The sequence below is a fragment of the Ahaetulla prasina genome, chromosome 3, assembly GCF_028640845.1.
Source record: "Ahaetulla prasina isolate Xishuangbanna chromosome 3, ASM2864084v1, whole genome shotgun sequence".
Classification (NCBI taxonomy): domain Eukaryota; kingdom Metazoa; phylum Chordata; class Lepidosauria; order Squamata; family Colubridae; genus Ahaetulla; species Ahaetulla prasina.
Window position 1 is genome coordinate 98,091,607 of NC_080541.1, and position 15,463 is coordinate 98,107,069.

General features: G+C 38.6%; 1 protein-coding gene across 1 annotated transcript in view; it reads right to left on the reverse strand.

Moving 5' to 3' along the window:
* The window catches only part of TRIO (trio Rho guanine nucleotide exchange factor), a 319,986-nt gene that overhangs the window by 126,432 nt on the left and 178,091 nt on the right, over positions 1–15,463 (reverse strand). The window contains exons 16-21 of the mRNA XM_058178800.1: positions 14,449–14,568; positions 12,491–12,682; positions 11,092–11,241; positions 4,431–4,545; positions 4,201–4,316; positions 2,386–2,508 (exon numbers count right to left, since the gene is read on the reverse strand). Of these exons, the coding sequence (XP_058034783.1) occupies positions 2,386–2,508; positions 4,201–4,316; positions 4,431–4,545; positions 11,092–11,241; positions 12,491–12,682; positions 14,449–14,568 (816 nt within the window). The remainder of the gene's footprint in view (positions 1–2,385; positions 2,509–4,200; positions 4,317–4,430; positions 4,546–11,091; positions 11,242–12,490; positions 12,683–14,448; positions 14,569–15,463) is intronic.

The window sequence follows — 15,463 nt, forward strand, 5'->3', positions numbered from 1 at the left end:
CAGAATTTTGAATATAGAAGGTTATGATTTGCTATATGGATGGCATGCATATTTAATTTATGACAAAAAGTGGATAAGGCCTTTAAAAATCATGTGCTAAGAAATGCCCTTCTGCGTGTTTGGAAAAATACTCTTATAAACTAAATTATAAGGTTCCTATATGGGCAAGTCCTAGACATACAATAGAAAATATAAACATAGAACAGAATCAGGAAATGATTACATATAAAGATCTTTTGTATACTGAAAGAGGTAATTTGCAGTTAAAATCTCTGCAAGTATTAAGAGAGGAAGGGAAAAATTATACTTGGTTTCAATATGAGCAACTACGTGCTAGATGGAAGGGAGATCAGAAAATTGGTATAGAGCAGAACGAGGAAAATTTGGTAAAGCAAATTAGAAATCAGTCTCAGGAGCATATAAAGAGATTGTATAATGTGTTACTTGAAATAGATTCTGAAAGGGACTTGGTAAAGGACTGTATGATAAAGTGGGCACAAAATTTTCAGGAGCCAATATTATTGGAAACTTGGGAAAAATTTGGGTTAGAAATGTTAAATTCACGAGCACAGAATCTGAGGAAAATTTTTATAAAATGTTTTATGGATGGCATCTAGATCCTAAAAAATTATCGTGTATGTATCCAGATATGCAAGCAAAATGTTGGAGATGTAATTGTGATGACGCTACATATTTTCACATTTGGTGGACTTGTAAGGACATAAAGGCCTTTTGGATAAAAATTTGGTGGATTTTACAAAATGTTCTGAAAAGAAGATAAAGTTCCTGCAATTTTTCTTGTGGGGAATTATTACGGATTGTACAGTAATTGAGACTAAATTGATTTTAAATCTAATAACTGCAGCAAGATTACTAATAGGACAATATTGGAAGAAAAAAGAAGTACCAACAATAGAAGAATGGATATTGAAAGTTGCCAATTTGGCTGAGATGGCGAAGATATCAGCCTTTTGAAAGACAATACAGAAAGATACTTAAAGGAATGGAAAAATGGATTGACTATATTCAACGTAGATATCAGACTAAGAGTTATCAGACTGTTTTGAATGATTATGATGTATTATTTTGATTGTTTTGGGGAAGTTAGGAATTGATGATTGTAGGGGTATAATTAAGTTGGGATGAAAATTTTTAGCATATGTTTGTTTTATTTTAACTATACCTTGTGCCGTTCCGGGAAGTCGGGGAGGGGTTGTGAAGGGAGGGGAGAGGAGGGGGGGAAAGGGGGAAAAAATTTTGTAAAACTTTTTGAATAAAAAAAAAAAAGCTATATCATAGAACAAGACAAAATCTACAGGATTAAAGAAACTTCAAATTTCTTACATCACCAACAGAAGAGATTTAATGTCCACCCCATTTAAAACATACTTTAAGGGTAATCAACTAAAAATAATAATTTCTGTTAAATTATTTTCGTATTTAAATCCAAATGTCATATTTTGTAACAGGAAATTTTGATTGAGAAACAAGTGCAATAGCTTGCCTTCTGAAGTTGTGGATGCCCCATCACTGAAGGCTTTCAAGAAGAAACTGGACAGCCATTTGTCTGAAATGATATAGGGTCTCCTGCTGAAGCAGGGAGTTGGACTAGATGACTTCCAAGGTCCCTTCCAACTCTGTTATTCTATGTAGACCACACAATGCCTAGGCACTTCAGTAACACATCTTCGCCATTATTTTCAGATTTGAATTATACCATAATAACAACTTCTCATGGGCCAAATAACAACTTCTCAATTATCAAATATGCTTAACAACTTTCAAAGCAGGAAACAAAAATCCTGACTTAAGATGTCATAGCTTCAACCAAGATTTCAAAGGTTTTACACATCTGCTTTACAAATGGGCCCAAAGAGGAAATCAAAGTAAGTCTCATCTCAGAAGCATATAAGGATAAGTAAGGATAAAGGCTCAATGGTAGATTAAAGTCATCATCTTCACAAGGTAAATTTGGCCAAAAAATACTCTAGGGGCTTTAGCTTTCCTAACACATTTTTCATTAACCTATTTATTCATATAAAAGACGATGGGACTTGACAGTGAAATTCCCCTGAAATATACATAAATGTCAATATAATATTCACTGTAATATCATTAAGCTTACTAAAAGACCAGGGAGTTTTGACTACAAAGTTGTTGAAATTGTATCTGTACATTTATACATATTTAATTCAACATAGTGTGACAAACATTGGAAGAGGAGTAAACCCAAGTTTTTTATCACAAATAGTAAGGTTTGAAAGATCACCATAAGGCATGGGAGATGGATTTAACCCACTTTTTCCAAATTGGGACCAAATTGGTGTCTTTTTCAAGATACAGTGATATGACAAAGAACCTAAATGTGTACAGTATTACATTTACCTTTGCAGTTATCTGGAATTCTTCATGTTCTTTCAAGAGCTCTTGAGTATGCTGGATACTAGAGCCAGTGGAAGTGTGCGTGGATAAATAAAACTCTCCATTATCATGGATCCACTCAAGAGCCTAAGAAGACAATTAAAGAAGAAAAGTTAAATAACTTCTTCTAGGAGAAGCAACATGACCATTTCCCAACAACAGATTATTTATTCAAAATTCTGGGAGTTTTTGTCTTGTCCTTTTTCTCCCTTGTATCATTCAAAAGTATTCAAATTGTATTTTTGTCACAGTCTGAAGTAATTTTTCTGGGGACAAAATATAATTATCTCAACTGAGTTTACTTCTAATTAAATACATTTAGGGCTGTTATGCATTTCTCCCCCCCACAACAAACAAGATGAGATATTAATCTTTACAAAATGCTCAGTGCACAGCCAATTCCATTAGTTGTGATACCAAAGCAAAAGAGAATATACTAGTATACAGAAAAGTATGCAGAAAACCAGCAGAACAAAAATTACAGTGTAACTGAAGTGCAATACAAGTAACTGGAAAGTGATTTTGACAAAAAACAATAACTGAAATCAACAATTGTTCATTAGTTGATAAATTCTCAACAAGCACAGCAATATCCCACCTAGCTGACTGATGACTGAAGTCTGCCCATTATGGTCAAATGTCATAATGGTCATAAAAACCAACCCAATGTTAACATTTTTTGTGACAGTCATTAAGTGAATGAGGAGGCCATAAGTGCGAACACTTTGTTTGCTACGGGTGTGATTTTGCCGAAAATTGGAAGAAAATGCTGGGTTTTGGCAAAACCATCATAAAACACAATCATGAGATCACAGGACACTGCAAATGGCCAAAAATGCAGCCGAGTTGTCCCTTTTTGGGGTCAGTCATAACTTTGAATGGTCACTAAATAACCAGTGCTAAGTTGAGGACTACCTGCACATATTCCTCCCAAGTCTTTTTCCTTCTTCTATTATATCTTGTTCACGATTATCCCAAAAGAATTCTCCAATATGGGTTAGACTGAAGATACCAGCAAGAGGCACCACTATCATCTCAGTGCTACAGCTCTTAATGTATGAGAAAACCAATTACTATCCCTGTTTGAAACACTGATCACTCCATCTCTTTTCTCCATTGTCCTATTTTTTGGGTTTGGGGGGATATTTTCAAGGCAATATTATTTCATAGCACTTGCCAGGACAATCCTTGCAGTTTTCTTGGCAAAGGTGGATTGCCATTGTCTTCTTCATGAGAGGGAATATAATTGGCCCAAGGCCACTTGAATGGCTTCAAGTCTAAGGTGGGACTTGATTTTATTATCTACCAATTTTCTAATCTGATGCCATAATCAATACACCAAACTGGCTCACTCTAAAATTATCATCTCTTTGTTTTCCAATAGATAGAGGTAAACAATCCTGCATTTTTATTTAGGAGGGAATGATGGCTCTGTGTGTGTGTGTGTGTGTGTGTGTGTGTGTGTGTGTAATCTGTGATTGTATCTCTAATATTGCTATGAATATATAGAATGGAAGGAGGTCCACTGATTTTCTGTTGTTGTTTTTCTTTTGTGTTGCACAGTATGCTACATTTACGTATTCCTTAAACTTTCATTTTGCTTGACAAGGAATGTGGGAGGAAGATGTTTGAAGGTGGTTGGGGATGGGACAGGACATATTTGAAAAAAACGTAGTGACATGATGTTTTGTTGATTATTTTTGAATGACAGCTGGAGGAAGAGTTATAAGAAGATATGAACATCCCAACTTTATTAATATAGTTAAGACAGAACCTGACCTGTTTAGCACTTCTTTCAAAGACTACATATTGCTGACATTGGTCAAGGCGTCGTTTTCTCATTGTCCAGTAGTGTAGAACACGATTTTCTCTCTGGAAAAGTTCATTCAGGATATCTGCCAGGTGAGAAATTATTAAAGGACAAATCATTGCACAGCTATATAATTTAAGCCCATATAACAATAAACATACAAAATGTTTGTGAATATTAACAAAACACCCAAACTCACTTTTGACCTGCTGTTCAGGAGCCTTGATGTGAGTCACCATCCCTGGCATATTGACACTATTTCTATGCAGGTATTTCAGGAACACATCTGCATTTCTCCGAGCCAATGTGCAAGCCTAGAAAGGGCAAGACAGATGCATCAACCAAAAAGGAAAAAAATAATAATGCAGACATCATTATTCTGAATCATTGAGAAAATATTTATTTAAGCAAATCAATGGACCGTTGAAGCAAAACAACTTGTAACAGCACTGCATGCTTATGTCTTTGTTTGCATCCTGCCTTCATTTTTACACATAACTCAAGGCACAAACATAACAAAATCATTTTCCTTGTCTTATCTTCTCCACAACAACATGAGGTGATTTGGCCTGAGAGCAAGCGACTAGTTCAAAATCACCCAGCTGGTTTCACGGTTAAGGCAGTATATGAACTCACAACCTTTCCCTTTATAGCCTGATGCCTTAACCACTAGACCATACTGGCTTTCTTATTACATATATTTTTCCTAACATCCACAATTTGCAAATTAGGTAGCAAGAGAGCATTGGCTCCAGCATACAAGAAACAGACACAGAGAGAGAGAGAGAGGGAGGGAGAAAGGGAGAGGGACAGGCTTATTTTTTCTAATTGGGTCAGTTTCTAAACAACAAGAATACTAATACAGGTGATTCAGAATTCATTTCACAGAACCTTTTTTCTCAATCATGGCAACTTCCAGATGGGTAGATTTTACATCGCTGAATTCTCTGTAATGGCTAGACTGGCTGAGAAATTCTGGGAATAAAGATTGGCACCTCTGAAGGTTAGGAAACATCAGCATAGAGGAACAAAACCATAAAAACATTCAATAATATTTTAATGTAGCCAAACTAAATAATTTAAGTGCCAACATATCCAGTTAAAACAGCATCAAAATTAAACTTTTCAAATCAAAATCACCAATAAGAATTGACTGGCATCTATGGAACATACCAAAGTAAGCAATCATCCAGGATAAGAGTTTGATATGAGTCATTTTTGAGTAATCTTTTTAATACTCTTCTGAAAAACAAGTTGAAATATTTGATGTCCTTTACTGTGTCTCTTTCATACACAAAAGAGCAGCTGCTAAAATCGTGACTGACTTCATAGTTACTGCTTACTGCTTAATCATTTTTAGTACATTTTGTTTCTTCTCAGAGATTCTTTATAGGCATCTTGAACGTGCTAATTCACCTCCATTATGTTAACAAAGAAAATGTGCAAAGATTCTTCTTACTCAAATCTAATGTTAGATCTATACTCAGAATTGGTATATAGACTCTGTGGATCTAAATACCTAATTCTAGCAGAAAGTTTATTTTTAAAAGGAGAGAATGATGGTGACAGTTGAATTTAACAGCTCTGCTCAACTGTCAGGCCTGAAAGTTCTAATCCTACATTTTACTAAGGAATAAAAATAGCTATATTAAATGTGTATGCCACACAACTCTCAACAACTCTGGGTACCTTACAACAAACAGTATTTCTGATTTAACTGGATTCTAACTCATAAATTCTTGTCAGAATAAAAGATTCTTTTCTTATTCCTTTTTTGAAATCTTTTACATAGAGCCAGCTATTATTTTATGCAGTGTTTCCTTAGCTATTCAAAACTATGGCACAAATGATACACTACAGAACTAATCTTTTTAATTGGGAACCTCTATTTAAAAGTAGGCTCCTCTGAACTGAACTCAATTCTTATTGTCTTCATGGATGACATAGCCACGACACTTTCTTGACTAAATATTAACATGATTTGTCACTGCCTTCTTATGGATTTTTTTAAAATTCTCCAGTACAAATGAAAATTGAGAGATTCCCTAATGGTTTCCCATCCATAAACTAACCAGTTTCGGTCTGTTTATCTTTTTTTTAGACCAGTCTAGTTTGGTGAGATGCTATCACCTCTCGTAAACATCATTCAAAGTGTTATCAAACATCATTCAAAATGAGGTATTTTTTTAATAACTAAAGGACTGTAGGTAGTTAAAATAAAGATTTTCCTGGAAGATTAGCCAAACCAATGTGACAGTAGCTGCTAAGCCTTTTTTCCGCCTACTTTCTGCAGCTTTGAACCACAGCTGAGATGCAGTCTTTCTGCTGTTATTTTCAGCTGCCCAAATCACTTCTTCTCACAGTAGATACTTACCTGGCTAAATCACACTAGAGGGAGTCATTTCATCACACGTACTTACCTGGCTGAATCACCCAAAAGAGTATCAGTTGTTTTATTTGGAGGGTGCTGCTTCAGACTGTCTGCTCATGCCAGAAGCCGTAGAAGCAGTGAGAAACTGACTGAGTTCTTTGACAGTTAGGTGGATTGACAGGTGGAAAAGAACATTCACTTGTAACAGCTCCTCAGTCTTGCATAACTGTCCTCATGTTTATAAGGACCATCCATAGCAAGCTAGCTGTGTAGATTAAACTGGGCTGCGAAAGGCAAGCTCATATATGCTCATGTAGCTGTGCTGACAGCAGGAGCTGCAGACTTGTGGCGATTATCTGTAAAACTACAGCAGGGGTAGATAGGAAGGATAAAACCCCAGACAGGTATGACTTGACAGAGAAATATGGATACTACCAAGTCATGCCAGGGAAGTATTTATTTATTTATTTATTTGCTCAAATTTATATACCGCCCTATCTCCCTAGGGACTCAGGGCGGTTCACAGGCAATTAAAAAACAGACATATAAATACAATTTAAAATCAGACATAAAAAACTTATTCAATAGCCAGATTGATAAAAACAATATAAATACTAAAAAACCCCATAAAACCAATAAATTTAAAAACTAACCCAGCCCCGCGCAAATAAATAGGTGTGTTTTGAGCTCGCGACGAAAGGTTCGGAGGTCCGGAAGTTGACGAAGTCCTGGAGGGAGTTCGTTCCAGAGGGTGGGAGCCCCCACAGAGAAGGCCCTTCCCCTGGGTGTCGCCAGACGGCACTGCCTAGCCGACGGCACCCTGAGGAGTCCCTCTCTGTGAGAGCGGACGGGTCGGTGAGAGGTACTCGGTAACAGCAGGCGGTCCCGTAAGTAACCCGGCCCTATGCCATGGAGCGCTTTAAAGATTGTCACCAAAACCTTGAAGCGCACCCGGAAGGCCACAGGTAGCCAGTGCAGTCTGCGCAGGATAGGTGTCACACGGGAGCCACGAGGGGCTCCCTCTATCACCCGCGCAGCCGCATTCTGGACTAACTGAAGCCTCCGGATGCCCCTCAAGGGGAGCCCCATGTAGAGAGCATTGCAGTAATCCAGACGAGACGTCACGAGGGCGTGAGTGACTGTGCACAAGGCATCCCGGTCTAGAAAGGGGCGCAACTGGCGCACCAGGCGAACCTGGTGGAAAGCTCTCCTGGAGACGGCCGTCAGGTGGTCTTCAAAAGACAGCCGTTCATCCAGGAGAACGCCCAAGTTGCGCACCCTCTCCATCGGGGCCAGTGACTCGCTCCCAACAGTCAGCCGTGGACTCAGCTGACTGTACCGGGATGCCGGCATCCACAGCCACTCCGTCTTGGAGGGATTGAGCTTGAGCCTGTTTCTCCCCATCCAGACCCGTCGGCTTCCAAACACCGGGACAGCACTTGATAGCTTCATTGGGGTGGCCGGTGTGGAAAAGTACAGCTGGTGTCATCAGCATACAGCTGGTACCTCACACGAAGCCACTGATGATCTCACCCAGCGGCTTCATATAGATGTTGAACAGAAGGCGAGAGAATCGACCCTGCGGCACCCCACAAGTGAGGCGCCGCGGGCGACCTCTGCCCCGTCAACACCGTCTGCGACGGTCGGAGAGATAGGAGGAGAACCACTGATAAACGGTGCCTCCCACTCCCAATCCCTCCAACCGGCGCAGCAGGATACCATGGTCGATGGTATCAAAAGCCGCTGGGAGGTCTAATAGGACCAGGGCAGAGGAACAACCCCTATCCCTGGCCCTCCAGAGATCATCCACCAGCGCGACCAAAGCCGTCTCAGTGCTGTAACCGGGCGGAAGCCAGACTGGAACAGGTCTAGATAGACAGTTTCATCCAGGTGCAGGGGAACTGATATGCCACCATACTCTCTACAACCTTCGCTGCGAAGGTTGGAGACCGGACGATAGTTACCTAAAACAGCGGGTCAGGAAGGCTTCTTGAGGAGGGCCTCACCACCGCCTCTTTCAAGGCGGCCGGAAAGACCCCTTCCAACAAGGAAGCGCTCGTAATCGCCTGGAGCCAGCCTCGTGTCACCTCCTGAGTGGCCAGCACCAGCCAGGAGGGGCACGGGTCCAGTAAACACGTGGTGGCATTCAATCTACCCAGCAACCTGTCCATGTCCTCGGGAGCCACAGGGTCAAACTCATCTCAGACAATATCACCAAGACCTCCCTCGGACGCCCCGTCTGAATCGCCACAATTTTGGTCCAGACCATCCCGAAGCTGAACGATTTTATCGTATAGATAACCGTTAAACTCCTCAGCACGTCCCTGCAACGGGTCATCCCGCTCCACTTCAGGTTGTGTGCTTGGGATAATCTGCACTCCCACTGTACAGCTATAAATCGTTTGTGAAACATCATTTGCAATAAAACAAAGTCTAAGAAACATGAATTTACAGCATAAGATATTGAGGCCCTGTCCAATATAAATATGACTAATAAAAATTAGCATTTAATAAAGTGAGCCTCCAGATATTGTTATGATAAATAATACAGTTTTCCAATTAATCAGCTATATATTATTGCATTAATTAGTGGACAGAACTAGGGATATGCATGAAACAGGAAACCTGCTTTGAACCTGAAACAAGCCATTTTATTTCCAAATAGTACGTTTTACATTTATAGTTTCTTTTGCCCAGCATTTCAAATATGCTCTTATCTGGTCATTTTAATAACATTAAAATAAATAAGATTTAGTATTAAATGGGTAGCCAAGCAACATAATATCCTTGTGCTTTCCTAATTTCTTCAGTTTTTTTTTTATTCCAATTACCTAACAGTTTTGACGTGGTGTTCTGAAAAATCACAGCTTCCTACTCATTTTCTTCAGTTACCTTCCTAGATCCTCTTTTCCTGTGGCATTTCTCAAACAATGCTGTTTCCATATTTATGCCTTAAGTATTAATATTTATCACCGAGAGAGACAAAGAAAAGTTACACTGGGTTACATGAAGCTACTTTAACCTTGTCAGGCCTAACACCAATGCTTTGTTTGTATGTCTGTTCTTTTTAAGCTGCCAAGTAATAGGTGTATTCTTGTCATGAAGGGCTAAGACAACTGAAAATTATTTTTCCATTTCCAAACAAGACTCTCTCTTCCTTTCTTATTCTGTAATTTTTCCAATTTTCATTCCTCATTTTTCCTGCTCTTTCCTCAATTAAAAGCAAGTAGTTGTTCCCAGCCTAAGTAATTCAGCACATGTGTATAAAACTCTACTGGAAAACTGCTTAGAAGAGCAGCTGCAGTTGTACGCTGTGCCCTTTGACCGAAAGCTGTTTTTCAGAAGAGTACTTGATACTGAGCACACAAAGCCAAAGAACCTTCACTAGGCTCTGGAGGTGCAAGAATTATGCCTAATAAAATATGGGAAAAATGTACATTGGAACTGTCACAATTACCTTCAAGAAGGCCTCCTTTTGTTCAAGGTGTTTGCTAATCATTGGAGTCACATGGTCTGTTTCAGAGTTGGGGCCCAGTTTATCAGCGCCTCCACACCAGTCTTCTTCTCGCTTGTATTCTTGCTCCAAACTTTCCAGCACACTGCATACCTATCAGCCAACAGGTTCAGGAATGATGAGGGATAAATGATCATTTCTATACAACCAACAATCAAAACTTGGTTTGCCAGCTTCTTTAAAAATCACAAGCATTTGATCAGTCCTACATATTTGATATGTACAACTTATCCCATTCATGGTATGCATAAATAAGCATACAGAAGTAATATATTCTCAGAGAGGAAGAAGGGATAATTAGTTTGTTTTTAACTGCTATAAAGATTGGAAGTCACTTCTTTAATTATCTTTTTCTTTTCCTTCTTTACTTGTATTGTCTCCTACAGTTTTTCTTTTATCTTTTTCTTAATTTTTCTTTATATATGTTTTCATGTGGCATTTCTCAAACAATGCTGTTTCCATATTTATGCCTTAAGTATTAATATTTATCACCGAGAGAGACAAAGAAAAGTTACACTGGGTTACATGAAGCTACTTTAACCTTGTCAGGCCTAACACCAATGCTTTGTTTGTATGTCTGTTCTTTTTAAGCTGCCAAGTAATAGGTGTATTCTTGTCATGAAGGGCTAAGACAACTGAAAATTATTTTCCATTTCCAAACAAGACTCTCTCTTCCTTTCTTATTCTGTAATTTTTCCAATTTTCATTCCTCATTTTTCCTGCTCTTTCCTCAATTAAAAGCAAGTAGTTGTTCCCAGCCTAAGTAATTCAGCACATGTGTATAAAACTCTACTGGAAAACTGCTTAGAAGAGCAGCTGCAGTTGTACGCTGTGCCCTTTGACCGAAAGCTGTTTTTCAGAAGAGTACTTGATACTGAGCACACAAAGCCAAAGAACCTTCACTAGGCTCTGGAGGTGCAAGAATTATGCCTAATAAAATATGGGAAAAATGTACATTGGAACTGTCACAATTACCTTCAAGAAGGCCTCCTTTTGTTCAAGGTGTTTGCTAATCATTGGAGTCACATGGTCTGTTTCAGAGTTGGGGCCCAGTTTATCAGCGCCTCCACACCAGTCTTCTTCTCGCTTGTATTCTTGCTCCAAACTTTCCAGCACACTGCATACCTATCAGCCAACAGGTTCAGGAATGATGAGGGATAAATGATCATTTCTATACAACCAACAATCACAACTTGGTTTGCCAGCTTCTTTAAAAATCACAAGCATTTGATCAGTCCTACATATTTGATATGTACAACTTATCCCATTCATGGTGTGCATAAATAAGCATACAGAAGTAATATATTCTCAGAGAGGAAGAAGGGATAATTAGTTTGTTTTTAACTGCTATAAAGATTGGAAGTCACTTCTTTAATTATCTTTTTCTTTTCTTTCTTTACTTGTATTGTCTCTTACAGTTTTTCTTTTATCTTTTTCTTAATTTTTCTTTATATATGTTTTCATGTTTATCTTTTATTCATATCAAAATCTTCAATAATATTATATTTTAAAAAGAATTAATCCTGATTAATACATATTATTGCATGACATTACATTGTTGGACTTGGCTAAGATCAATTAGACTCTGCTACTCGCTGAGACCATGGTCCCTCTGGTTGTCAAAGTATGGAAGTAAAGGAAATGGACTGATTCTGTAAGTGAAATTCATTTCAGCTGGGGAATCTGTGTGTTAACTAACCCACTCAATCTTCTAGCAAAGAAAGACTCCTGGCCCATTGTTTTAGTAGGAGTATTACTAAGGTTTATATGGTTAAAGAAGTAGTGAAGCTGAATCTAGCGTTTTGTCTTGCAAAGCAGTGGTGGGTTGCCCCCAGTTCGGACCGGTTCTATAGAACCAGAAGTAAAACAGGCAGGAGGCTCCGCCCACTGACCCAGATGTCATCAAAAGTGATCTGCGCATGCCCAGAAGAATGCACGTGGGCACGATGCGAACCGGTAGTAAAGGTAAGTAGAACCCACCCCTGGTGCAAAACAGTACAATTAGTTTTCCCTTTTCCCTGGCCATCCCTATTATCAATTAATATCCAACAGGGTATTCAGCTTGTATATTGTTTGGTTAATGGACCTTCAGTTCCTTTCCACTCTGCATTCCAATGAGTAACCTTGGGCTGGCTGGTGTTTCTCGTGTCAAGCTGGCACTGCTAGGTTTCAATTTCCCCCCCCCCCAATTTCTCCCTACATTCCAATCCTTTCTTCCCTCCCCCCCCACCCCCGTTACTAATGTCAGGCTGTCAGCTTGTGATGCTTGGCTTGCAGAATGGTAGCCATGATAATGTGTAAGAAATTTTTATAATAGTTTAAGGTGTTTAAACTGTTGCATTACCGTACTAAACAAAGAACTACACAAGCCTACCTGCTCTGATGTTTTGTAAAAAGCCACAGAGGCATTCACAAGTTTGAGCCGATCTTCCATCTTGAGCATTAGCTGCTGCCAATGGGAGGCCACCTTCTCAGCACAATCCCTGATCATGTCCATGTCATAATGATTAGCCTGCAACATTGCCTCAGCTTTCTGCTGTACTTGGAGGGCACTCTGGTGAGTTTTCTGATGAAATATAAATAAAATACACCATTAGGTTCGTGAAGACATAGTAACAGCATTTCCAAAAGAGGCTTATGTCAGCTCTTTCATGTCTCATTTTTGTCGAGGAACTAGGTGATAGATTAGAAACTGGAAGATCATGAATTCCAGGTCTCCCTTAGGCCTGGAAGCCAGCTGGAAGACTTTAAGCCAGTCATTCTCTCTCAGCCCAATCCACCTCACAGAGTTATGGTTGTGGGGAAAACAGAAGGAATATTATGTATGTTGCCTTCAATTGTACAGATAAAAGTGGCATATAACTCTAGTAAATAAATAAACATCAGGCAGACACATGCTATTAACCTATTTTAATAAAATTCTGCTCTTCTGCTGTACGTTATTTATCATGGGCAAAGCTTAACAAAAACTGAGATAGACAATTAGAGATAGTGTTCTCTACTCACAGATTGACTGAATGAGTACATTTCAACACATTCCCCAATCACATGGGATGACCAAGTGTGCTTCCTTGTCTTTATTTAGATTATAAACCAGTGTGTGGATGCAAGACCAGATGAGCTAATTGTACTTTATTATAAGACTACATTAACAGAATCTGGCAAGTTTTGAAAGTACAAATTTCTGGCTGTCTCCTTTACAGTCGGAGATGCCAGGGAAAGTCCCTTCTCTGCCTCTTTCTCTTCCCATTAAGAAGCTGCGATCTAACCCATCTCTCAAAATCTTTCTCACATATCTTTGCCCTCATATAGAGAATCAAATGGAGAGGAAGTTTCACAGCATAAATATGCTTTCCTGCTCTTCATTCCAATATGTCCCTCAATCTAAGACAAGGATGAAGAGGTTATAGAGCTTATAGAGACAGAACGAAGACAGATCTTATTCCCGGTGAGATTAGAATTCCTCTGTTACTTATATCAAGGAGCATGAACACCCAACCTTGATTCAAAAACATGGTTGAATTGCTTGGTCACTTTTTGTTTTATGGGATGATCCACCTCACGACAATTTGCAAGCATATCATCACTACCAGCTTCTTGCTGAAGAGGCACCGGTGCTTTTGCTTCCATATTAGGCCTATTTCCATGATATGGGATTCAGCCATGCATACTATGTTACCATGGCAACATAAACTTGGGCAATACATCATAAATGAATTTATAACTTAGAAATATCCAGTACTATAGAAGGTAAGATAATTTTAATCTTAGTATTAGCCTAGCACAGTTGATTATTAGTGACCTTGTCAACTAATTTTAAGACATTGTCCATAGTTGAGCCATCCAACTTGATATTTTTCTTTACTCACTGACAGCAACTCTTTTGCATTTCAAGCAGGCACAGCTGGAGAGGCAAAGCAGAGGCCTCTCTATCTAATAATTTCAAATCCTATTTCTCATATTTGGCGAGAAAGGATAATGTACCCTTTGTAGCAAGTTTGAGCAAATGTAACAAAACAATTTCTTTACATGTGAATATACCCTAGCAGCTGTATAGATGATTGATGGCTATTGCTCCTTATGCAGAAAATGCAGGCCGTGGCAGATTTATGAAAAATCAATCACACGGGATAATTTTGCCTCTGGACCAGCTGCTCATGTGGGAGGCAAGAATCTGTTTAGATAGAATCTGGCATATTAAAGTGTTGCACCTAGCAATATATTAAATATGAATAAATATATACACTTTTAAGTCCATATTTCAAAAGTTGCCTTTACACCGTCTCCCAGACTACAAAATGAAATTTAATAAGAAAAAAAAAACACCTTTACCTCTATTGCATGCTGGAACTGCTCATGTTCACGCTGCAGCTGCTCGGCCTCCTGTAGCGAACTAGCTGTAATTAGGCCAGCATTTAACATGGACTCTCCATTTCGGATCCAGCCCAATACCTAAAACAAAATGCAAGAAAGCAACAATATAGAACCTTCTCTTCTACATTTGAGCAGCACAATCAATCTTACAATTAATATTATCCATTTTCTATCGGTAAACAGTCCCAGAGGCAGGGGGATACCATTTAAAACAATCAACAAATAAAAATGTACTGTATTTTTTAAAAGAACCTCTAAAGAGGGCAGATATGTTTCATATTGGAGGGGGACTGGTGAGGAATTATTTTAATTTTCATCTCTTTTGATAACCTTTCTAAAATTCGGGACACTGGGCTGACTAGATGGTACTTTTGCCTCTTCCAATCTATCTCTTGAAACCTGCCCTATCATTATGTTTCAAGTTTGTTAATCAGGATTCTGAAGCGTTCTTTATGGAGACATAACAATGATTAGATGGTATGAACATCTAATATGATTAAATATTTTGAGTATCAGGAAGGGTAAAACAAATTCAAGCAAGGGAATGAAAAGACTTGACTAGATTAACCAAGTTTTCACCTGATCGAAGAGAACATCTGGAATTATGTGCAAATGCTAGAGAAATTATCATTTTGCAATAACAGTCACCGTTAAGTCTTTTCATTTTTACCAAATAAATCTAGGATTAGAAAATAAACCATCTTCTTATAATTGATTAGATAAAATGGTATTACATATTTTTTATCAGAACAAAATACCAATTGTAGATATGTGTTTAGAAGAGATTCATTAAAACAAGTAAATTGGCAGACCCCATGGTGAAGACCATCTTCATGCCCTAAAATGTCTTTTCTGTTGACTATACTGAAGATATTAGTAATTCAAAAGAAGATGTAACTGCAACAGCGTTAAACAAATTCAAGAAAGGGAATGAAAAGACTTGACTAGATTAACCAAGTTTTCACCTGATCGA